Genomic DNA, 26363 nt, shown 5'->3' on the forward strand with positions numbered 1-26363 from the left:
CAAAAAAAAAAAAATTTTAAAATGAACCAAAGGAAAAAAAAAAAAAAAAAAAAAGGCATTTCACAAAGCAGCTGTAAAGGGCCAATGAGCCACCTGAAGACTATGCCAACTGAACATAATTTTTCCACTGTAATGTAAACAATTCTATAATGGAAAAAAGTTGGGAGTTACAGAACCCACAGAAGCCACATTTTAACTGGAATAAGAAATAAAGCATAAATGGTTCATTTAGAGTGATGAAGTGTGGAGCACTGGAACTCCAAGCCAGCCAAAGGAAAGCAGAACAATCCTGCGTCCTCCTCCAGCAGCGGAGCCCAGCTGCCCAGCTAGGCGAACGGACGACGTCTCGCAGCTTGGCAGGCTCCATGCAGCATCTCTGACATCTGCTTTTGTTCTAGCTCAGCCCTGAAAGCCTACATAGAGCATTATACTTTCACAAAGCAGTGGTTACCAAGCACCTCAAAACAATGGTTGGCTAAACAGGACCATGGTTGCAATGGGGTGGGGTGGGGGGAAGAGTGGGAGGGTGGCTGGATGTTTCATAAGAGAGGTGCCATTTTGCTTTATATTTAGCAATAGTGATGGTTTAACTCTGAATGGAACAGAGAACCAACTTCAGATAAGCTTTAGGTGCCACCTTTGGAAAATCCCAGTCAATATACACTCAGATGTTTCATTTATATTCCCTCCCTGTGCCAGCAGGATTAATTCTTATACAATTTTTTAATCCTCTTCACAAATAATACCTCCTCCACCCTCTCCTCCTCCTTCTCCACGTGGGGCCGCAGTAAATACTCTGAGTGGTTTGCCTCCCTGCAGTAGCTCAGTTTATTTCAACACTTCAGGAAAGCCTCTAAGATATCCCCTCTTTGACTCCAACTGCAGCTCTACCTTTGAAAACAGCAATTGCAAAACTGTCAGACCAGACAACAAACACGAAACCCTGGCGATTCAGTAGGCACGCTGCTTGCCAGACCAGGAAGAGTCACTGATATTCAAGATATGTTAAGATTCTGAACTCTGTCTTTCCCTCACCTTCTTCCAATGATTTTTTTTTTTTTTTTTTTTTTAAAATTGCAGGAGGCACTAACAAGGGCTAACAGAGAATAAATTGAGAAACATTCTGCTGACTCGGGTGAGAAACATTTGCTCGCCACTACTGACGACCAGAAGGAGCCTGTGGTTAGGCTGGAATGCGATTTGTTAGAAGTATCTGTACAATTTAAAAATCAAACAAGACAAGATCTGGTCATCAAGATCAACTCAACATAAATCTATTTTTTAGCAATAGTAATTTAGGGGAGTTTGGAAATCCCTAGCTATACAACCCTAACGTCTCATAGAAGATAACCTCAAACTCTTGAACTCGCAGGCCTTCAGAGAAGTTTTAGTTCAGTGACTGAAGGCACCCAAGTCAGAATAGACACTGCTAATCCTTAGAAATACTACTTTAAATGCTGTACTGTGAAGTTTCTAGAAAGTATAATCTTATCTATAAATTCTGCTTGGAAATTCATCAGTGTGGGTAGAAAGAGACAGCAGGCACATGAAAAAAAATTCAGGAAGTTCAAATCCTTAAAAGCATGCTGCTATATATAATACTTATAACAGAAAAGTCTTTACCGTAAGGAAAAATAACTGAATATCCAATTAAAAATGAATCATATTTTCACATTATTAATCATTCTGCGCACCAAGACTGTGAACACAATTAGAGCTGCAAACAAACTCCTGATCAAGTGTTGGTTTCTCACATGCCCCTTCATAGAACAGCCACCCTGCTGAAGTGACACAGGAACAAGAACTACATCTAATTTTAACCTTTTATATTTGGGGAAGATATAATTTTAGACTGTCTCTAATTTAGAAACATTTCACAAAGAAAAGTGATATGTCTGCCAGCAAGAAAAATATTACAGTGAACTCATTGCTGAACTTAATGCACTAAAAATCTGTTTTCCTCCACGGATACACTGCTTTTCATACTGGGTTCAAGACTCAGCCCTTCCACAGGGGGGAAACATGTCATGCTATATTTGATTAAGATAAATTGGAAAAACAAAAGCTTGCTTCTCATGGGAAACATCCTGCAAGCGTTGCCCCAGGCTGCGACTCATCTCATACTTATCTATGAAGTCATTACACCTCTCAAGAAAGTAACACCAAGTTACAGCATCTTTTTTATCTTCAAGAGTAGTGGACAACTACCCACAAAGAAAACTGCTCTGCGATTAAGAGGGAAAACCTTGATCTGGAGGTGGCTGGTAAATATGTCAATCTAGTCTGTCCGTCTGTGTTACAAGATTAAAACGTCTCGTGATTTTCTATAATGTCTGGTATGCAGTGCTGGCTGTAAGACGGGGCTCAGGGTGAAGAAGGATGCCGTACCTAGAGCATCGCAAGCGACACAAACATCCATCAAGAGGTCAGGGCCAGTTTTAGCAGCCCTTCATGGCATTTCATGCAACGTATTAATTTTACAATCATGTGTCTGTTAGCAAGTTTCTATTCCCACTTCAGTCAAGCCTTGCCCCACAGTGCAGAGCTGATGGAAATTCCAAACGATGAGGCACAAGCTCTGAATATGACTGAACAAGAGCCACCGAGGGAGCAGGCACGTGGTACCACTGCACACGTAACAGGGCCACGTTGCTACTTTGAGGACTAACACGAAAAGCAGACGTTTTGTAAGGCTGTGCCCACACTACTTTCTATAGCAGCAAACAGACTCACGTCAGGGAAAGACACAACTGGAAGAATCCAAGTTTATACTCTGGTGCTGACACAAGACAAAAATAATCTATCAGCATTCTCTCCTCGCCCTTCCCTAACCACCCACTTACTATTTCTGAAGAATAAATCACAGCATCTACTCAAATTGACACTAGTAGCGATGATTGGCTTTAACGTCGCCAATTAGAGACTGTCTTGCACCGTTACATTGTTCAAGGAAGCAGTGACATGAAAAGTATAAAGTTTAGGCTCTGCATAAAATAAAAAAAAAAAAAAGAGCAGGGATGCCAAAGGAGCAAATGAGGAGAAAGCATAACGTGACCTCCCAGCAGAGTTACGAGACACAGAACCAGTGACGAGGAAGTCAAGAGCAGATAATGAAAACAAGGGGTCAGCATCTAAAAGGTAAAGTCCATCAACCTTCAAAAAGAAGAAAACGGCGTACCAATCATCCTACTAACTCTTCAGCGTGGTGCAAGGTCAAACCACTACGGCTGGCCAAGACACTCAATATAGCTTAAATATTAATACAACATCAAGATTTTGCAGACTTCTGAAAAGTCGAAGTAAGGTAGCTAATCCTGCACAGATGGAGGCACTTCACATTAGCTGTTTATTGCCACAATTCCAGCTTTAGATAAACCGTCCAGACTCTGACGTACACCACTTTCAGCAGCACTGGAGGCCATATATGGAACTCGCAGTCACACCATTTCGGGCTCTGACTCATGAGGTCCGGCAATTCACGGTGGGGCAATACGGGAGGTTATTGCTTCCAGCTGTTCCACCAGCCCCTACACCAGACATTACCACCCTCGGAGCGGGACAGCGGGACCAGCAGTGTCTGCTCGGTAGCTGCCATGCTCGTGCCCAGCAGAAGTTAAACCACCATCAGTTTCAACTCACGTTAACACACCAGACTGGGGGCTTGGGGCTCAGTCCGCAATCTCTCAGACCGAGCTGCAGCAGTTGAAGGGATTGTTCTTCCACAGCAGAATCTACACCAGAGGCGCTGGTTTTATTCTCTGCAGGTATCTATCGGTATCTGACACATACAACAACAGTGGGTGCACTTAGAGGGACTAAGAGTCCAAATTAACATTTTTCTCCTTGAAAATACCATTTTTAATCTCAGGTTTTTAAAATGCATTTAAGAAACACCCAGGTTACACAACTAATCTGGCAGGAGTGTTCAGTTTAATTCATTGGACTCTTCCAGTTCATCAGTGCACTATTAATACCAGTGCTGCAGTTTCAAGCAGAACAGAGCCAGTGTAAACTGTAAGCAGGAGTTCCCGTCAAGAGATGGTTAGAAAAAGTGATTTGATTATTTTTTTTTTTTTAAGTTATATGTTGATTCAAGTATTCCAGGATGTTTCAGTCCATTGTAAAACGCTCAGGACAGCTGGAGGAAGTAGGTTTAAAGGCATGAAGGAAACAAATGAGAGAGCAAGAGCCACAAACAACCCTCACACAAACAGGATCCATTTCAACTTGCTTCAGAATTAATTCCTGTCTTCTGCACCCACCATGTATTTTTCTTTCAACTGCCTTAACAAGTCAATAGCAGTAATCTGAGCGCAGATATTAGACAGCACCGGTTATTATTTCATTTGTTTTAGGCTTGCAAGGTGACATGTGAATTGAAGAACAGTATGGACTGAAAAAGAACACCTGACTTAAAAATAATTTGGCGCTGGAAGGGGAGCACTGCTGCACCCTCCCACCTGGCCGAGGCAGCTCAGCTTTTGTTTCTCACTTTTTCCTTTACACACAAAACTCATCCCTTTCTGGGTTACTCACACTACTTTTGAGCGATCCACATGGAAAGAGCAAAACTTCTGAAGCTGACAATCACTATGAAAATACTCCTGTATGAAGTCACAAGTAAATAAATGGAGAAAAAACCGACAGTAAGTTCTGTGGATTTCCTCAATATTCTGTCTACTTCATAAAAGTGGAGTAAGCCCTGTTCTGTGAGCTTTTCTTTTTAGAAGCACTTGAGTAATTTTATCATGAGTCTTCTTACAAACTCAGCTCCTGGAACCAGATAATTAAAAAGAATTAAGTTTGATTTTAAAAAGTTTTCCTGGCAGGAAAGGGTGGGGGTTTTTGTGGGTGGGTTTTTTTTGTTGTTGTTGTTTGATTTTGGTTTTTTTTTTTTAGTTGTGGGGCTGTTTGCTTTTTTTTTTTTTTAATTATTCATACCAACAACATTTTTTTAAAAAAACCCAATGGGCTCAATATTGCACGAGGTGCCTGGATTTTAAATCTTTGGATTCTAACCTAAGCCAGTTCAGATAGGGCCAAAACACGACTCATTTCAGCTGCGAACTACCACACTTTCAGGAGGTCAGAATGTGACCTCTCGCCAAAGCCAAACCCTGGAACCAATTGAGAAGAAAAGGGAGACATTGAACCCTCAAGCCCCGATAAACTCATGCTGGCTCTCTAAAGCCAGCCCTGTCAAGAAGGTCACTGTCTTTTCAACTCACTTCTCTTTTCTGTTCTTTTTCATGGCCTGAAATTATTGCCATGCTCTCTTCCACCCTGCTATAGGACACCCCAGTAAGAATTAAGCGGCCAACCCACATATTGCAGTTCTGAAAAAAATTGGAACTCTTGTGCGACCTCGGCACACAAAACATCCCTGCTGTACCTCACGTTTCCTGTTTGTGCTAGTCCACAACCCGGCCACCAGTGAAAACCTTTGCAGCAGTTGCTCCACTTGGCTCTATCAGCCAGCAAGCAGAGATCCATATTTAAGAAACAAAAACACAAACAAATGTGAAGAGCCAAAGCTCCCTCTGCGCTTGACCTGTAAGGAATTTGCTTCCATTCATCCCCCACCGCCACAGATCATAAGAGACCGTACACAGAAGGGACATTTATCATCTGCTTCTCGCGCAAGGCTTTTCGATAGGCATTAATTCTAAGCTGATTTTGTATGCCTCGGCCGCATCTTTTGCAATCCATTTGCCAGAGCTGAACTGAAACCAAATCACGAGGCAGAGCGCTGCGTGAAGATGGCAATGGCAGCGCGGTCCCATCCCAGCGCTCCACCTAGCGTCCCCCGCTCCCCCGGGCCCGCTGCCCTCCGGCAGCTCATTCGTTTCATTTTGCGGCAGGCAGCGAACAGACCTCTCCAAGATGTACAAACGCAAGAAATTCCTGACGAGTTACCCTCAGTCATCTTCTTTTGGTAATTAGGTGATTCATGCCATTTATATTTTAATATACCACCAATAGAAGAGAAAACGTCTCGGGACTGAGAGAAAAAGCTGTGTGCGGCTAAAAACGGTATTGAGAGTCGTTAATCGTAATAGTTTTATTTCCTACAGGACCACATCACGATGACTATTTTTAAAGCATTGTTTTTAAAGAATTGTGAAAAACCTTTAATGGACTTTGGGAAAATAAGCCAGCAGACTTGTTTTGAAAGTGTCAGAATAAAAAGGATTCTTGGAAGAGTGGCCTGCTTCCCTATTTCTGCATTGAAGATCTGCTCGGTGCCAGCCCGTAGCTCAGTGCCAAGTTGTAGCACGAGACTCGTTTCCCAAAAAGCCATGTCAAATTTTACATTTACTGCTGGCTACAGCTAAGGAAGCAGCATTAAACTAGGAACGAATGCAGCAGACAACACTCAGACCCTTTACAATACAGAGAAAGCTCTTCAATCACAGAAATAGCAATAAAAAGCCTCTCTCTCCTAGACAGACATGTTCGCAGCAAGAATGTGCTGGTGACCAACAAAATCCTAATCAGATGTGAACTGATATTAACCAGGGGCAGTAACTTCCCCCCCAGACTGAGACTGCTTTAGATTCTAAAATCCACTTTAAGCAAATTGTTTCCAAGCACTCTCTTCTCAGCTAACCTCAGGATCTCTCCTGGCACTTGCATTCGTGCTGCTCCAAAAAGCAGCTGGTGAGAGATACTCCGAAGAATCCAGACAAATGACAGTTTTAAACACTGGAAAAACAGCTAACCAGGCCAGGGAAAGCAAACATCCAGAGTCATTCATATACTGCATCTATTGCGCAACTACCGCTATGATTTTCCCAGCTAACAGCCCGTGCTTATGAACAGCTTGATGTGAAAATAGCTGGATGCGGTAAATGGAGGGCTGCATTTAAAAAAAGATGCACCTGCGTCACAGGGGAGGACGTTCAGGCGCGCTGTCTGAGCAGGTGCCTCCGTGCCATCGATTCCTGCCCGTGGGCCCTTCATGGCAGAGACAACACTGCAAGCAGCAGCAAGAGCCCAGCAGCACATGGGTGGGCCCGAGTGCATTGTTCTCTAGGCATGTAATTGCATTCCCAACAATCTCACTGTACATACAGACTTAAAATGAGCAATTAATTAAAAGCAATTTTAAAACACTTACTGAGTCTATTCTCTACTGCCAGCAAATCCAGGCACTAAAGCAGAAGCGGGTTTGCTGTTTTGTAACTTTTCTTTTCTTTGAATCAATAGAAGAATAAGTTTTACCATAAGGAAGAAATGTAATTAAAGTATATGGAACATGAAAAGTAGATACACAGTAACGTAAAAGTTAATATAGCGAGTTCTCCGCTTAACTTGCATTTCTACTTTTAGAGGCAACCGCTGCATCACTAACAAAGCAAATTAGTTTCAAACTCCTCCTTTTGAAAGCTAGAGCTCCTAATGGCATTGTTTGCAGAGGGGTTAAATTCAGAATACTCTTCTGAAATCATTTACCCTTAAAAGTTGTACCAACAGTCTGAAGTTAGTACTGTGTTCCCTTTCGCACAAGGTGTAGGCTCAAACCGAGGAGATATTAAGGAGTGTATTTCTACACTGATAGCAGATGGCATATAGATATTGCTGACAGAGCGGTATTGACAAGAATATTAACAGTTCAGGTACTTAAAATGGCAACACACTGTTCGGGCAATGAACTTGGGTTTTTACACTCCCACTGCCATCTAGTGGCTACAAGGCCAGATACATGCCACTAAATTCTGAACAATTCAGGGTTCAGGCAAGTGTTTGGTGCCGAGAAAGTGCAATTGTCCTAAATTTACAGTCATGCTAACGACTAAATCTTGCACAGGAGAAAAGAAAAAAAATGGATCTTTGCTTTTCTTTCCTCCTACACTCACTGCCTTTATGGAATTCCCTCTGTGTAACAGAAACATGCTTTTCTGCCTTACATATTTAAAGCAAACAAGTATGAAGTTGCGCCAGGGCAGGTATAGGCTAGACAGCAGGAAAAACTTCTTCACTGAAAGGGCTGTCAGGCTCTGGAATGGGCTGCCCAGGGAGGTGGTAGAGTCCTCATCCCTGGAGGGATTTAAAAGAAGGATCGATGAGGTGCTTAGGGCCAGGGTTTAGTGGTGGGATGGCAGGGTTAGGTTAAAGGTTGGACTCGATGATCCTAAAGGTCCTTTCCAACCAAAGTGATGCTATGATTCTAAGTATTTCTCCTGTATTGTTACACATTAGATGTTGATGGTACAGTTTGATTACATTTTATTCTATAACCACCTTCTAATTATTCAGTGCAATCTATTTTGTCTGTCTGTCCGCTTCTAACAAAGTTACGTGAAACTTTGCCTCTTACATTCCAAATAAATACCTTCATTACGTCTGCAATAAATACCTTCACTAACATTAAACTAAATTTCTTTTCCTAGGTGATGCACCTCCCTGTAATCTTTGGAAGGCTGTTCACCTCCTACACGCCCATCATAAATTACACTGATAAGCCAATAGAGAAGTTATATTTTTTATATATGTTACTTTAATGTCAACTCGGGCCACGGCCTAAATATATCCACTGGGTTCACATATCCCACAGGAAAACTTAAGTGATATGTTATGAAATTTAGGGGGTTTTGTATTAAAGTAGTTCAGAACTACTTAAACATCTGGATTTTTAAATACAGAGTAAAAGAAAGCTCAATTTATTCCACCTTCTTTTAGAAAAAAAGCAGTGCTGTCTTACAAAGACTTCTTTATGTGACAAAACCATCTTGGAGTGGCCTATAAATATATAGGCCTATATTTTATACCCCCCTATAGTGGGGGTATAAAACAGCAGCACTCCTGCTACCCTGTGTCAGATCAACATACAGCAAAGAAACACTACCCACTTTCAAATAGAGTTTAGAAATGGTGCATAACTTCTCTTATTTACTAGATTTCTGACACAACGTGTAAAAATTAAGAATAGGAACTGTACGATAAGCTCTCCAAACTGCTCAAAGAGAATGTCTAACTATATGAAATCTTTGGTTAGAAGAAATCTTAAGTGGACTCTCAGTGGTTGGCAGCCTAAGAAAATATATAAAAAGCAGAACAAGATTTAAATCTATCATTGAAATTGTTTCCTACTTGCTGATTTAAATCATGACTAACTGATTTCTGCAGCAAACCTGGAATTGCTTTCCTTTCCCTTCCTCCCTCTGTCCCGCTGCAGAGCTGGTGATCCCATCCTGCTGCGTTTTCACTCCCATCGCAGGCTGGCAGAGAACCCAAAGGGAGCTGAGCTTGCGAGCTTGACTCCACCTCACACATCACTGGATGCTGGTTTGCCTCTCCGGCAAGGCAGAGCACCTCGGTTTGGGACCGATGATTTTGATTGACTCTCCCTCCGATTTTCCCATGCGTCTTACTGTCCCTAAGCTATTTACAGCATCGTCTCTGCAAGTCAGAAAGATCTGTACATTGTCAACCCACTGCTGTCTAAGCACTATCCAGTGTTACATAAAAATGTTTAGACACTGTGTTCATCAGCTGTACTGAATTTCCATTTCCAATCATTTAGCCTGACAGCAATATTTTCGCCTAGAAGGCTATGCATGCATAAACTTGTTCCTGTTTAGCAATAGTTTCCTTTCTCCTGTACTTTCTGCCTCCCATCTTCAGGAGAGACGCTGCACCAAGCGTGAGTCCAAGACTACTGCAAAGGCAGCCCATGCAGATGCCATTTGATCTAGCAGGCATTGCCCTGCTGTGCGGAAAAGCACGAGTTTCTTGTTTCTTGTAGTGTTTTCTGTGTTATTGCTAATGATTAAAGCAGTTCTGAAAGTAAACATCTGTAATTGCTCCAAATACAAGATGACATCGGTTGCATAAACTGGTTTTAATTATTTTGTGGCCATAAAGCCTTTTCTTAAATCCAGGACAGTGGTTTCATAAACATTAAGGAACTAATCCAATGGCCAAAAGCAAAACACACCCAACCATTTCCCTGCCTTTCCTAGCTAAGTTGAGATAAACAACATCATACATATTTTCAGAACAGATACTATTTTATCTTTGTAGACAAACATTTTTCATGCTATTATTTTCAAAGCAAAATTACTACAGACTGAACTTTAAAATAGCTGCCTATTTCAGCAGTTTCAACTAGAAAAATGATCGTTTTAAGCTACTAAAACAGAGAGTATGCTGACAAATTTTAAATGGAAACATTGGAGTTGCACACACTACAAAATGTTTCATTTAAATTAGGAAATTAGAGGACAGAGCTTGCAGATTTTGACTCATTGTTTCAATATGAGGATTAACAGCAGGCTAATATCTACAGTTCAACAAACACAGAGCATACAAACTACAAAACAAAGTTAGACAGTATAGAATATGAATAGCATTCACTAGAGCCCAGGAGCATTACACTATTTCTTTTCCTTCAGAAGTACTTAACGTTTAGGACTTAGGAAATATTTCTTATTCACGTATTAAAAAATATGCAACAATTAAAATACTTGATTGAGAAAGAACACAGTATAGAAATATCCTTACCAAATAGAGCAGAAAGGTGTGGAGACCTGTTCCAAGTCCAACAGAGGACAGAATGCCTAATCCTACCCAGTAGGCACACCAGAAGAACTTTTTCTCCATATACCGCACATACTGAAAAAGAAAAGTCACAAAAGAGAAAAACAAACAAGAATGGTGATATCTCCTAGGGGAGAAAGTTAAAGCTACAAACTAACACAGATAGTTATCTGGATTATAATAACTGAAATAGAATCCTAGATACTTCTATTTGCAATTTATTACAATTACAGCACAGACACGTACAGAAAATAGCGCACTTTCAAAAGAAAAACCCACGCGCCTTGGAATCAGCAAGTTTCCGAGGAGACAGATGAAAAATTCAGGTTCGATAGTAGGGGGTTGAAATCCAAAACAGGCATACTAGGTGTGAGCAGCAAGCAGCAAGCCCCAGTGTCTAAGGAGCCCAAGCAGCGAGCAGACAGCTTAGGGAATTGCCCAAACAGATTAAATAAAAGACTAGAATTAGCTGCACTCTTAGTTAGTCTGTTGAATGTTTTATCTTGGACCAGCGAGTAACCAGGTTTGTTACTTTTAAGAAAAGATTAAAATGTTGGTTGTGTGTTGCACACATAAGTGAGGCGATACAAGAAAGTCACAGCAAATTCTGGACATAAAAAGTCCAGTTGGGTACACTGGAGAAATGGGAAGCAGTATTTCCCTCTCACTACCATGAGAGCAATTCTAAAAGGACGAGCCAGGCCATCAACTTGTCTGTACCACAGCCCCAAGAAGAGGTGCCATTTTATATCATCCATGGACCAACAGCACCAAAATGAAGTTTACCAGTCTTAACCAGGCTTCACAGAATCATTAAGGTTGGAAAAGTCCTCCAAGATCATCAAGTCCAACCATCAACCCAATAGCACTACGCCTACTAAACCATGTCCCAAAATGCCACATCTATGCATTTTTTGAACACCTCCAAGGATAGTGACTCCATCACCTCTCTGGGCAGCTTCAACCTGCCAGGGTGTAAAAAGTCCTGAAAATGGCAAGTGAAAAATCACAAATATATTTCATTATTCTAAGTGTGCTTTTGGAAGAAAGTGGCTCATGAATTCAAGTATACATTGATGTACACAGACGTAGAGAGAGGCACTAGCAGGACACAGACTGTAGGGAAGGAACTCTAGAGGAAGGGGGATGGACAAATACCTGCTGGCACGCAGGACTGAGACCCCCCAGAACAGAGAGGTCTAAGCATTGGCTGGACCCTGCAGGTCACCCTCCCCTCGCCAGTCCCAGGGGCACAGGTTTGTTCCCAGCAGGCTCAAGGAAACCTCTCCAGCAGCACTGCTCTGCCAAGGCTTGGCACTGTGCAGGCCCAGCAGCCAGCTCAGGTGCCACGCGCCTCAACACCAGTTTGCAAGAGCCATCTAGTGGCAAACGTTGAGTGGATCACGCTCTGGCCTTCATGCTGAGAAGGCCACCGACCAGGGCAGTTTTTAATGAAGCAGGTATTTGTCCATTGGGAACAAGCCACCAATTTATCATCTACCAACTGGCTCTGCATGTAAGTGCTTAGGTCTCAAGCATGGGACTGAGTGAGCGAGAATGCGATGAGCTGAAGCAACTCATTTCACTGCATTTCAAGACCCCGTCCTGGGAAGCCAGGACTCCTGTTCCAGACCTGCATGTGCCTCAGGCAGCCAGTGACACACCATAGCAGTATGGATGTAAGCAAGTTCTCTGAAACAGTGAACCTGCTGATTTCAGAGTCAGAGTGGTAAGATGATTCAGTTGCACAAGGAAATGCTCTGCAGGGTTTAGAAGGGCTGTCTGCCCTCAGGGAAAGTCTGAAACTCAAGGAGAAATGGGGAGGGGAAAGATGTAGACAACACCATCACCTTATGCTTAAGCAATGGCTTACACTTCAAGTGATGTAAAAGCATCAGTCTTTATGTACTCCAAAGCATAAAAAACTTTTTAAAACAGTAATTTTAAAACAATGGAGGTAGAAGAAGCATCACAGAACCAGATTTGAACCATCAAACCATTTTATGTCTAGATATACGTCTATCCTAGCTTAGGATAGGGGTCAGGACACCCTTCCACAGCAGAAGAAACATTTCTTGGGAACCACAAAGTTCTATCATGACTCAGTTTAAATATCTCTCATCTCAAAAGCTCACACCACTATTAAAAGCTTGTTAACAGCAGATGCGAAGGAGTGCTGCAGCATCGGAGGTGTGCTTATTCAGGAACAGATGAGAAGTGGAACACCTACAGATGCAACAGAATAAATGATACAGCTGATCGTTCCGCATCTCTTGAAACTCAACTCATCCACACATAACAGAGAAGAGTCATGACATAAAAAACAAATATCCTTAGTGAGTAGGAGTTCAAAAGATACATTACAAGTTCATGAAGACCCCATTCAATTCCCAGCACATCTACCTCAGCACGGGGACAAGAAGTTATTAGTCACTAAGGGAAGTAACTTGAAAACCTCGTACCTGTTGATGCGTTCCTTCAATGTAATACGTAGCTGTAAGCACTGCAAGCGTCAGTAAAAAAGACACCAAGATACTTCGCCGATGCCACAATCTTAAAAGACAAATGGCAGTTAGGGTTTTTCATAATTCAGCATGCATTTCAAAGTAACTTAGTTATCCCTATAGGCTGGGTCTGCGTGGATGTAGTCAGCGGGGACAGTGGCAGCTGAAAAGTTTGCTATTATAAAAGCATAAACCTCTGAAGAAAGTATCTGGGGAGCCTTTATTCCTTATGGAAAAATCTCTACTTCACTGTCAAGTGAGATCAAAGTTCAGCCATGCATATTTTTTTTTAAATAGAGAAAAACAAAGTAACTGTCTGAAAACAAACACAATCTGAAAACAAATATTCAGCTTCTGCAGCCAAGACAGTCTCAAACACAGGGCCATGAACAACACCCGTGGTTAAGCAAAGAGCAAAGCAGGCGCTGCACTGGCCCTGGGCGAGGGATGAGCTGCGGGTGGAATACAGAAGTGCTAATTTCAAACTGTGTGCTGGTGGGTAGAACCACTGTGACAGTAAAAGGAAAAAAATCTTTACGCTATTTTGGTTCCCCTGATCTATTGAAATTAGTATCTCTAATAACAGCTCAAAGTTTAAGAAATACATTTTAGCTAATTATAAAGTGTTAAGAAGCTACTACAGTAAGGGGAGAAAAGTGGTTTCCTATGTAATTTGATACCAAATTACTTTTGAGCCTGTTTAGTTTTACATACACATTCTGCTTGATGTATATGTGCCCACACACAGCGGATTAGCAAATACATTTATTATTTTCTCAGAAACGCTATTATACCATCACCTAATGATATAAAAAGGCAAGTGCCAGCATCACTTAAAAATCTTAGACATAAAATAAACTATGAACGTAACATCCATTTAGACAGAAAAAGACAGAAATACGAGATGTCTAATAACAGAAGAACAGTCACAAATGTTTCATATTAAGCAAGCTGAGAGAAGTCACTCTAATTTTAAATTTGTGCTGTTATATTAGTATGAGAATCTGATTTTCACGTGATTGTCATCCTCTAAATCACAATTTACTGAAGTGGAATACAGGATATCATCTGAGGTCTCAACTTAATAGCTTATAATAGTGGTTTTTTCTGTAAAGATATTGTCATGCTAGTGCTAGACAACATAGATGTGCTGCACAACAGAGGATGCAAGTGCTATCTGTAACAGAATTTGATGTCTAGGAAGCCAGGTAATAATCAGCTTAAAATAAGACCTCAAATGTTATTTCTGCTGGGTTTAAATAAATGCTTGGAGGTTGTCAGAAATGGCTAATGGAAGACCCAATAAAACAGTTCTCAAAGAAACAATTCCCAGCAATAGCTGAAAGAATGCACATAGTAAATAAGTAGGTTTTGGGTTTAGATTTTTTTTGGGGGGGTGGTGGTGTAAAAGGGAATTAAGACTACACTACCTAAAGCTGGTATTTTTTCATACACATAATTTCAGAAGATCCAAACAGAAAACACAAGTCTCTCTCAATGGCTCTGAAGTGGCAGCACCTCATACCTAGCCCAGAAGGGTCAATGACCATAGTCCATCATCACCAATCTCAGCTTGCTCTGCAAAGGAGCAGTCCAACAGCTAGGATCACCCAAGGGGATATTAGACCCTGCGTTCTGACTGGGAAAATGATTGTAAACTTAATCCCAAACACAAGAGATTCCAGATAGCAACACAAGCACTAGGATGGTTGCTACTCTTAGCTTTTTCAGTTGCCAATTTTACTCATGCTTGCCTTTTGGCACTCCAAACCCTCTCAAGCCTAATGCCTTAAGAAATAGCTATGCATTTCAGCATTAGTAGGGGATGTTAGGACTGCTACTCGCAAATTTTTAAACTGGAATAAAAGCCCATTTTATTCAGTGTGTAAACAATGTTTAGGGAAAGTACTTTAATAAATCATTTCCTGCTGTGAAAGGGACCACGTAGCTTACAAGCAAAGTCCTCTCTGCAGCACCATAAACATCACTGCAAGTTCCACATAATGCTGAACCCTGCCCTAGCTGAGCTATTTGAAGATCATTCAGTGATACTAACACATACATTAATAGCTCAGTACTTAACACGGCAGTCATAAGTACAGTATCTCTTCCTTAAGGATGCTCAAACCCTGTCCCACTCCTTCAAATTGGAACATCCAACTCTTCAAAAAGGACGTTTGTAATTTTCTTCCACTGACACCTTACTGTATTTACACTTATGTAATTTAGGCAGAAGGTCTGAGTACACAGCTAGAAGTGTGGTATGTTCCAGTAGCCACCTTTAAGGTACAACAATAAATACATTCTCTGAAAGAAAAAATTTAAAGTTGTGAATCATCAGGGAAAGTGAGATGTCAGAATGACCTACTGAATCAAAGCATAGGTTTCCCCAGAATGCTTAGTAGAAGTTAAAGAAATGATCTTTACTTTATGGTCCATTCCTTCAAGTTTATTAGAGTTTCCAGGAAAAAATACTGCAAGGTAACAAGCGGTTTTCTCCATAGTACAATATTCAACCTCTCTTCTCGGTCCCTTCGCTTCCGTTCACTCAGCAAAGAGGAATCTGCAAATGAAAAGCAACAGAAATGTAAAAGCACAGGCTGATGGTTCAGATTCCCTCCTCCCCCAAAACGTACTGCCTTTTTTTTGGGCTTTGTTAGGAAGTTAACGTGGGCTCCTAGTCATCTTTTCACAAAGCATTTGCTTTAAGGGCATCAGAAATAAGGTGACCTCCAGCAAAGGAAGTAAGGTGGCTTTTTTTCCCTCCACGGAGCTGACAACCATTCAGGAATCTAATTGGCCCAGGATGCAAAAAGCCTGGCATATCTATTAGCCTTTACACAAGGTACTGCACCACTAGTTACAAACCAGCTAATATATTAGGTCAAACGCGACTCTATCACCCACTACAGAGACCACATTTCACTTTGAACTTTTGAATTTGGTTCTCTTCCAAAGCTATTCTCAGACTTCTCCAATCGAACTAGATCGAATTACGCGTGCTCTTTATACACTTCAGTCACTGTGTAACTGGATAATAGCATCTACCCTCCCAGTCAGGATCCTTAGGCCGTGGTAAGCCTTGCCACGCTGTTCAGCTCCTCCAAAATGAGCCCAGCAGACAGGAAGCGCTCCCATGGAAAGGACCTGCTTTTGTATCCCAGTCCTTTGCTGGACTGGCACCGCATATCTGGTTGCTTTTAACTGCAGTGACTTGGTTATAACGCAGAGCTCAACACTGCTGTAACACCACCATACAAGCACGGAAGAAAGGTTGTTCTAATAAAGGTGTGATTTTGCAGTCAAGGTTAACAAAAACCCTCACTATTTTTTGGATGAGAATGGCTTGTTCAAAGGTTGTCAAGCTAATGAGCGGCAATAATTTTTAAGCATTTAAAGAAATTGAGTTCTGAAAGAGGAGAAAAAAAAAAATCACAAAACAATGGAAAAAACAAACAAAAATAACTCTTGTATCCAAACAGACACCAAATTTGTTTAAACATCACTTACTACACAAAGTCAAAACATACATATTCTGGTTTGTATACATTTAAAGCACTGCAATAATATTCATAAATTTTAAATTTGTAAAAACCCGTTTAATTTAAAATATTAATCTAATCTGAATCCCCAGCATATTGTAAATCAAGATGTATTATTTCAGTCTTATTCCAGTAACTGAAACATGCTGCCTTATCAGATGCTAATATTTCCATAGAAATGGCATACCTCATTAGTCACACAGCCCATTTAATTTTGCATTCTTTAGCTGTAAGCATCAGTTGCTTTAGACGAACTAACAGAAATCCTACAGTGGCAAATACTGGATGGCATCCACATTCCCTCAGTTGCAGAACAGTTAAAGTCTTTAAGTAAAAGGTTTTGATTTGTTCCATACACACAGTTCCTCTTTAAATCTTGCCGCGTTCATTGTATCCAGAATCTCTGTTCTCTAATTTTTCACTTAGTATGTCTAATAAAAATGCTTCAACCTTGGTTTTTATTTGTTTTTAGTAAAGGTCATAAAAGACAATGGTGTAAGACTGTGTACGGCTTGAGAAATCACTTGGTTACAAAACTTAATTAAATATGGAACTGGCACATTCAAAGCTGACAGGAAACAAACTAAAAGGGTTATAGTTTCTATGCTGTACTACACAGCACAGATAATTCAGTGACACAAGACTCTTCATGAAACGTTCTCAGGTTAGTTTTCATGAGTCCTAAACATCAATCCAAGCCTACTTCAGACATACCAGTAGGAAAAACAAGCAAGGCAGGAGATGAAGTAGTTAACTGGTTTGTTAGTAATTTATCATTGAAACAGATTAATTTTAGTGACGCTAAATGTCAACAGAAAAGCTAGAAATTGGGAGGCTAATAACTGGATTTCTCCCAGAGTAAACCAGATTTTTATTACCAAGCACTAACTTCTCAGTGCCAAAGGGTGGGGCTGTGCAGCCTGACTTCTACAGCCACTTATTTGCCAGCACAGTGTAGTTTTTTAGCTCAGTCCTGTCGCAGCCCCTGCTGGTACCCAAGTCAGCTTTACAGGGGTCACATGCAAATGAGCTACAGAATAAGAACTTCAGAAGAAGAAAAGAGGATAAGAGAAAACTGAATGGAAATACACAGCATATAACTATTCTGTGGCTTTACAACACATAAATCCTCAAGACTTCACATTTAGAGATGACTGAAGTTTCCAAGATTGATTCAGGCGTCGAGGCCCTTTGCATTATCCGGGCATAAAGTGCACCAACATAAATTCCTTTTGAGTCTTGTGCTGGCCATTTTACACACCAAGCTGACCAGGCGAGAACATTAAATCATTTTCCACCTACCTGTAAAGTTTCCATTGTGCTGTTCTTTGATCATACCTATGCGTCTCTGGTCACAATCTGTTCCATTCTCTGCCATTTCATAGATCAGTCACGTATGGGGATCTAATAGCAGAACAAAACCAAAAAGCATAACGTCTCCATTTCTGGTTCTGAAGACTCCATTGTCAAAGGATACAGGCAAACATCCAGCAGTTCTCAAAAATCCAAATCACAGTTATCCTTCATTACACCATTGAAAAGGAGAAGGTGAGTCAATTCGCACGATGACAACTATTAAAACACTTTCACCTACATAAATCTGTATTTTTCACTTAAATGACATAACTCCCTCACTTGCAACAACTGAACAGAAGCTTGTTAAACAATCCCTTCTACTAATCAGCCCACTGTTTGGGCTCCAGAAGCAGCAGACCTTCACACAAACCTCAGTTCAATCCTGAGAAAGAAGCGCTTAATATTTGATTCGCGTATTAGAAAGCAACTGTTCTGGCACTAAGCTTCCAGGTAGTTAGTATGCAAGTAGGCCTCAAAAATCTCATAGCCTAAAAAAATAGCCCTCAATATGGTAACTAAGATACAGAGCTGCATCTATGTTTTGCACAGTCCAGTATCTGTAACCGGAAAAGGTAAAGTCTTCAAAGGAAAAGAGCTCTCTGATGGAAAGCTTTTTTGAAAAGTGTACATTCTGTCTACTGGTTTAGCCTCTCTCTAGTGAGATCAGTTTTAAAAAGGGCAAAAGAACAGCTGTGGTTTTCCTTATCCAGGAGAGTAAATAGTGCAATAATTGGAAACCAGCATAAATCAGAATGTTGCAAGAGCTGCTTTTTTTTTTTCCCTTAAAAAACCCAAACAAACTGAAAAGCTGACAATTCTTATGCAATCAAACACAAAGAAAGTAGCCGGTCAGACTCGTTGCTTTAAAAATCCTCTCTCGAATCTTAAAACAGTTTCTGGAATTTTATTTTGGAAAGAATCCCACAAAACTAAAGCATATTATTTGGATTACATTTGTCCCTGTAAGCAAACATGATTTACAGTTTTTGATATGCTGCTTTTGTTGGAAAGAAAAGTAGTGCAATATTAAAATGACAGGTTATATAAAACTGTCTGGTGGAGGAAATTAAAGTTTTAAAGAAAAAATACTTCCCCTTTGATATATTTCAGGCTTAAAAGCCAAGCAGCAACTCAGTTTTGGGAAACAAGAGTGAGATTACCCCTTTTGATTCAGACTGCAATAATTTTGCCCATTCTTTTAATGAAATGTTGAAACATTTCAGATACTCTGTTTAATATTTCCAGGGTTTCACAAGTCAGTTTTAGACAGATCTTCTTCTAAACAGGTACAAGCCTTGTGCATTACTTTAATACAGATAAAATTGCTAGCTAGAATGTGATCATTAAAGGGGTTTTACTTAAAACCCAACAGTCAAAAGTATCAAGGTCTTAGGAAGGAGCCCTTCCTCCAGCACCTCCTTCCTGAAATGAAACATGCCGAAATAGGAATCTGTCTAGTTAAACAAGCTAGCAGAAACTAATCTCTTGCATGTTACAGTTTTTATTCACTGAAACTTGGGGCCCAAGAATACCCAAAGCGCCAAGAAAATTAATAAAACAGCCTTGCAAAAGTTTGCTTCTGAAAAATGCTGAAGGGCTCTATAGTCAGCCAAGGACAACAGAGGAGTGACCTGCTGCAGTAGGAGCTCTACAGCATCATTCTGCAGTCGCTTGCAATCAGAGGTTTGCTCTGAACTGCTAGTCAAACACCAGAGAAATGCGAACCTCCTTCTCTCCTCAGATCAGTTTTATAGCAGCCTGACACTCTGGAAGTCAGGGGAGTTACACCAGTACTTAATTGAGGATAACCGGTCAGTTGCTACGGTGATACAAGGATCAAATGTTTAGCCATCTCCTAATTTCATTAGGACAGTAAGTCCCCGTAGCTGGTGTTTTGTTTCTACTGACTGCACTTGCTCCTGGTGCTTTTATTTTTTATATATAGAAAAATACATATTTATATACATATACAGTATGAGCTTATATACACACATACATATGTATATCACACCCACACACGTGTTACACACACCCATTTGCACACACCAAGCTCAAATTGCAAAGGGGAATATTTAAATTGGGCATCCGCAGTGAGAACGCCTGGTGTTCACAGAAAGCTGCTTAGGAAGCAAAAGCCATCAGAGCTGTTCTGCACACTGCCACGCTAAAAAAACCCAAAACATTCTGGTTTAGGGAACTTCAGTCACATTTTGTTGTCTTAAATATAACAAACATTAAAAGAAACCAAAACAAACTTAAGTGGAAGCTACATGTTCCTCATTTTGAAATTCACCTTTTTTCCTCATGCAAATCCAGCCTTCAAAATTGTAGTCTCAATCGCTTTGGTCTCTGATCAGCTTAATTACATTTCAAGAAACTTAATTTACTGTAATATAAACAGCTCTCCACGTTTGATGCTAAAATCCGGGCTGTGCACTACGCTCCGTCTCCATGCACTGACTGCCACTGCAGTCCATTAAACATCTTACTGGTACATAAAAATCATCAATCTCTAGGAATCTCAGGTGAATTATTATGTACATACTACAGCTCTCACAAGCTTAACTAACAGAGCCAGTTTTACCCTGCCTGCTTGGAAAGGCACTAATCTGGGATTAGCTTTGCGTAACCCTACCTCAAGTACACAAGTCAACGTTTCCAGCAAAGCAGATAAATAACCCCCTTGCACGCTTCTGTGGGGCAAGTACTTGTTAAGAAGGTCTTAAAGTTCAACAATTCTGCAAAAAAAGCTCTAAAAACTTGTCTTTAAGAATACAGTTGACTAGGATTTAACACCTATCATATGGCAAGCCCAAACAGGCTGCAATTCAGAAACCAAACCCTTACTGGTTTCAGAAAAAACTCCCTGGTTTACCAAAGTCAAATTATACTCAAAGCATCTTCACCTAGGGAACTGGAGGATGTGCATCCAGAAAGCTCAGCGCTCCGATCTCTTGCTCTGTTTGATGGCTATTAGAATCACTAGTCCCGTACTAATGTCTCCCCATGGAGATTAATGGGAGTGGGAGACTGACCCAAAATGGACTAACTGACTCCACATTCTCAAGTCTACACCAAATGCATGATAGCAGATGGAATTTAATTTCCTGTGGTGAGCTAAACAGGACTTCCCTTCTTATGAATGCTGAAAAAGACACAAGAGTCCATATCTAAAAATAAATTTGCCTAATACATTGAGCAGTTACCAGCAAACATAAAAATAAACTATTTAAAAGAGTGAGAAAAACAACTTTGAACAGTTTTTGTATCAGCGTTGCTTAGCTCATTTGTTAGAGCTGTGCTCACACAAGAACTTCTTTGTAGGGCTGAACAAATAGCCCACAATACACTATTCAGCTTTAGTGCAATCCATAACATTAAGTATAAAAAGACAATTATTGCTAGTCAAAATGTAAACTGGTCAACAAACAGGGCTTATGGTAACTGTGACTGGCACTTCACAGCATGTGAAGTGAGACAAAGCGTAACAAGCTATCGGAGCATGAGAACAACAGAATTAGGCACTGCAATCTCTGCACTCCGTAATCAGAGGAAAGAACAAAAGTCTGTTCTTTCTGAAGCTCTGGGGAGGATGCTGAAGCACCCAATTGTAAAAGGAAACAGTTTAAGACAAGGCAGTTGGGTGCTTGCACTCTCACTTGGAGGAGGAGAATGGAGACTCACGTTCCGTACTAAGGATTTTTTTGAGGACTCCTTTCCAATGTGCTGGAACAACAAGGAAGCTGTTAAAACTATTTTAATGATATCACTGCTTTCCCAGACATTGTTTGAATCACTAACTCTTACCACTTCTTACTTAAAGAGACCCCGGAATCCCAACTCTCATCTCCATCAAAGTTACTTGTCACACAGCTGCTAGAACTAGATTTATAGCTTAGACCTTTTTGCTGATGTTTTCTCCCAGCCACCGTTTTCAGTCTTTTGTCATTTCTTGCATTTTAACCCACATGCTCCAATCCTGCCAGTATCCCGCTCCTTCTTTCTCCTCAATTTTTCTGATAACCATTCTTTCTCCTTTATCTACATCACTGTTTTTCAATTACAATAAAGAGAACAAAAGATTAAAAACCCAGACTTTCACAGGTGGATAAGTAATTGCACTAAACCAGACAGCGTTACACAGCTGTGATACGGTTTTGTTTCAGTCACTTAATGCTCTACAGAGGCAACGATTTACACAGGGAATAAGTTAACCTTTCTTGGCAAAGTAACAGTTTGGAGAGTGCTTTGCCTCGAAAGTCAAAGACTGCCTGGCACATGAACACACTTAGGTAAAGGATGAGATCAGTCTTGAAGTGAAACATTACATACCCTTTCAGCTCCGTACAACTGTGTTGCTCTTCACTACTTCTTCCGTATTTGAAGCCAGCGGAACAGACAACTACGTCCTCAGCTCTGTAGACATTCAAGACCAAGGCGACTGCTCATCCAAACCTTCTGTCCCTACAGAGTATGACAATACCGTTCATCATGTGATACAAAACTGACACAGTCCCTAACTTGAAGGTTAATAACTTTCCTAAAGACGACAGAAAATAGAAAGATTAACTGCTTGATTTTTTCCAGTCTTTCAACACTCATGGGAAGCATTCAATTAAAATAAATTAGGACACATCTGAAAGACGTTCAAAATCTCCATAGATTTAGCTATAATGGGTTACTTTGATATAAGTGCATTTATTCCCATACTAAAAATGTTTTTCTAACTAAAATGGTCTAATCCCTCAAAGGAAAAGTAATTCAGTTAAAGACCACAGGTTTCCACTTTGTGGGTTATGCCTCTGTACACCAGACCTATTTCCCAATTCCTAGCCAAATCCCATTTCAAAAAAGTCATCTTACAATTCAGAGTTAAAATTTCCACTTTTCCAAAAAGACTTTGGGACATCTTTTAGGAAAGAATGATTTCATATTGTTGGAACACGAGTTTTAGGGGTGGTGCGTGTTTTCTTCTGAGGTTACTAGAAGTTCTGTCCCTGCCGTTAAGACCACATATACATTAAACTGTTCTCCCTGGTGGATTTTCTCAGGTGAAACATGAATATTGATGGTTGTCTGTGCAGATCCAGCAGTAGAATCAGGTGCTATAATAATACAGTAGAGTCGTTACAAAATATATAGAAGAAAAGGCACGGAAGATGGTAGGAAAGACAAAATTCAGGTTGTTCAAATCTTTGCAGCGATCTCCTACTGAAACTTCAAAAAAAAAAAAAAGATTTAAATAAAAGAAAGTAAATTGAAATAAGTGGGAATGTGAACATTATCAGTGTAGCATCTCATGCCACAATGCAGATCACAGATCAGTTCTGTGCTCCTTACACTGGCAGGAGGCAGCAAGCCTGGGGTACAGATCACAGTTTACAGAATGAGACTGCTCCTCTGCTGACCGGGACGACGCTCAACCAGCTGCTGAGAAAATCACTTCAAGGTTATCAGAGAGGATGAAATACGCTGCTGAGAGGGTGACCTGAGGAGATCACAGGAGACCTCCTCAGTGTTACTGCTGTGCTGCTACGCTAACTTCAGTTTCCCAAACGCCCAGCTCAACTATATCTGGATTTTGAATGAGACAGCATTACGATACACTGTACTGCATGCCCTCTCTCAAACAGGGATTCAGCGAGAAGTACTACCACAGCACCGAGCAGTGCCACAATAACGTACGTCACGGGGAGGGCACGTCACGTAGGCCCAAGCAGCTCTTTCAGCAAAAGGGATGACTTGGAAAGACTGATGCGAGCAGAGAGAAAGGCTTTGGAGAGAGGGGCTACACAACACTGGAAAAAAGACCGTAAACTTAATATTCAGGTGACTAAACAGACACTGTGTCTTTCACATCCTCAGTTCCAGAGGGCTATACAGAAATCCACATGCATACTATCTGACAAGATGTTTGTCTCAGCCCTCAGACTGCATTGTGCCTTCTGGTGGCAGTCAAGCACTCCGCCGTCAGCCTCCCTGTGCTTCCAAAAGGCACAGAGGAAAGAAAGGTCACAGGTATTGTCACAAGATGGTAACACATCCTGCACAAAAAAAGGACTGCTAAAATTTCACTAGGGAAGAACAAAGAGTTAGAAAAATAAGAGTGTAAGCACAGCCTTAAGAATTGACACCTCCGATTCCTCCAGCAGCTGGTGGAAAAGTGCAGATTTGGTAGGAACTTTGCCTTTATCCTATCTTGTAAGAGCCGGGAGGCAGTTTCCCCACAAGAAGATGCTTGAACCTGCCCAGCCATTATATCCAGAGTGCTTCCTTCTCTAAAAGGAGGTACAGCAGAGATGAAAGGGAATGAACAGAAACACCTAACAAACCCCATGGAAAACAGTAGCTGAAACGTGCTCCTGAGACTTCTGCTTTTCACAGCCGTTAACAGTCTCTAACTGGAACCAATTCAGGTCGCAATACGGCTGCCTTGGCCATTCAGTGAGAATACACTGCCCATACAAGGCGAATCACAGAGGCTAATTCTGAGCCTTGTAAGAGAGAAGAATATTTTTCTGAGTTTGAAATACACTGAACAACAGCCTGCCTCACTTATAACGCCTTACAGTCTCCTGGGTCCACCTGGCCAGTGCAGCACCAAACCCAGCAACGTGCTGCCCCACGATTACGGTTCCAACCTGCTATAGGAATACCAAAAGCTTAGTGTTGCAACAGCTTCAAGGCCGTGCTCTTTGTTCTCATAGAATGGCAAAGTCCATCCAACTCACACTTCTCCACAAGTAACAGAAGTTAAAGTTCTAACCTTGAGATAATAATATGTTTCCCATCGCCATTATACCGGAAAAACTGGCCTACTCTCACTATACATCAGAAGCATAGTTCTTTGTTTTAAAACCAAAGCTTGTTAAGAAATAAGAGGAGATCGCAAAATATGCACTAATTACACAGAACATTCTAAGGAGAGGTATTCACAAGGTGTAGTCAGAAACAGTTATGACATTCAAAAGATATTCCAAGACAACCACAGGAAAAAAGCTTTAAGGTGGAAATAGTGCAGATGTTCCAGCATGCTCACCTTCCTCATTGCTACTACCCACTTAAAAGCTACTAAGTCTCCTCCCATGCCTTCCCACAGAAATTACAAATACCATTGATTTCAGCTGTTAAGTAGGAAAAGAAGCTTAGCTCAAATTAATAAGTAGTGCTTGCCTCCCATTGCACAACTGGAAATATGTTTTTTCAAACTCTCACCTGAAAACACGGGATGAAGCAATCATTACAACTATCATTATGACCGATAAGGAATAAAGAAAAGTCCATCACATGCTGTAGAAATAATGGACTGAAAGAAAGAGAACTGACATCATGAAGCCCATTTCAATGGGTGAATTAATGCATTAGGAAGAGCTTATATATGCTATCATAAGATAATATGGTATGAAGCATGAGAACCCCCAATTGACCTATCTTCAGGAACTGGGGTGAAACAACCTTAGAAGAGCAGAAGTCCTAACAGTAAAACAGTACCAAAAGCCACTGCTCAAACAAAATTCATATGCTCCAAGGCAGAAAAGAGTAATATCACACTCTCACCACCTCAGAGTGCTCAACCCATATTATTAAGTAAACCAGGATACCCACTTGTTGGTAAGCACATAGCAGAGAAAACAAGGACAGGAGAGAACCCTGAAGAAATGTCAGATGTGCAGTCCAAAGTGGATAACCTGGATTCACAGCACTTTATAAATAAATGGCCACCATCAAACAAACTTATTATCCCTTCCCTCAGGCAACCTACATGACTTGCCAAACATCTAAGAGGCAAAACTGGAACAAACCAGGAATTTTACTCCTTTATTACCTCCTGTAATCACTAGATGACATTGGCCAGAGAACTAAAATAAACAGACAAACACATCTAGGTGCTTAACTCCAGTCAACAGACACAAGACATTAAGAGTCTTCCCGGATTTGGGCCTAACCACCCAAGTCCGTAAGAGACGTCACAGTCTCTCGGAGAGAGGGCAGTTGGCAGGACGTGGAGGATGCAGTTAGCAACCCAGCTAGGAAGGCACAGCACATTTCTGCCGGAGAGGCAGACAAAGACCATCGGTATCCGGCTCTTTGCAGCTAGAAGGATGAATTTCTCCCTGTGTCATCAGGCACCGTCCCTTGGGCCAAAGCAGGGTGATCCTATCGTACGGTTTCCAGGGTTTTGTCCAGCATGACATGAAGCGTTCCGAGCAGCGCAGGTCTCCAGCAGGACTGGGGGTGAACTGGCAGCAGCAGAGCTATCGACGAGCTTTCCCCCGCACCTCCAGCGCCTGGGGGACGGCTCCTTCCCCTCCCGACCTCCTCCACCCTTGCAAGGCTCAGGCTGCGGCCGCCTCCCGCTTACCCCACACGCAGCTCCCCCCTCTGCCCGCTCTCCCGCCCCGGCCCGGGCAGGCCCGAA

The 26363-nt window shown here is 41.2% G+C and overlaps 1 protein-coding gene across 2 annotated transcripts in view; it reads right to left on the minus strand.

Moving 5' to 3' along the window:
* Nucleotides 1-23999, minus strand: part of VMP1 (vacuole membrane protein 1) — a 67461-nt gene extending 43462 nt beyond the window's left edge. The window contains exons 1-5 of one of the 2 annotated variants that reach the window (XM_009633932.2): nucleotides 22277-23999; nucleotides 17891-17992; nucleotides 15474-15609; nucleotides 13005-13095; nucleotides 10507-10617 (exon numbers count right to left, since the gene is read on the minus strand). In XM_009633932.2, the coding sequence (XP_009632227.1) occupies nucleotides 10507-10617; nucleotides 13005-13095; nucleotides 15474-15609; nucleotides 17891-17966 (414 nt within the window). In that variant the 5' untranslated portion in view covers nucleotides 17967-17992; nucleotides 22277-23999. Of the gene's footprint in view, nucleotides 1-10506; nucleotides 10618-13004; nucleotides 13096-15414; nucleotides 15610-17890; nucleotides 17993-22276 lie in introns of those variants that run through there. The other variant, XM_035889580.1, reaches the window with a different exon arrangement.
* Between the last annotated feature and the right edge of the window lie 2364 nt (nucleotides 24000-26363).

This window comes from Egretta garzetta, unplaced genomic scaffold (assembly GCF_000687185.1).
Source record: "Egretta garzetta isolate BGI_Z169 unplaced genomic scaffold, ASM68718v1 scaffold112, whole genome shotgun sequence".
NCBI lineage: Eukaryota > Metazoa > Chordata > Aves > Pelecaniformes > Ardeidae > Egretta > Egretta garzetta.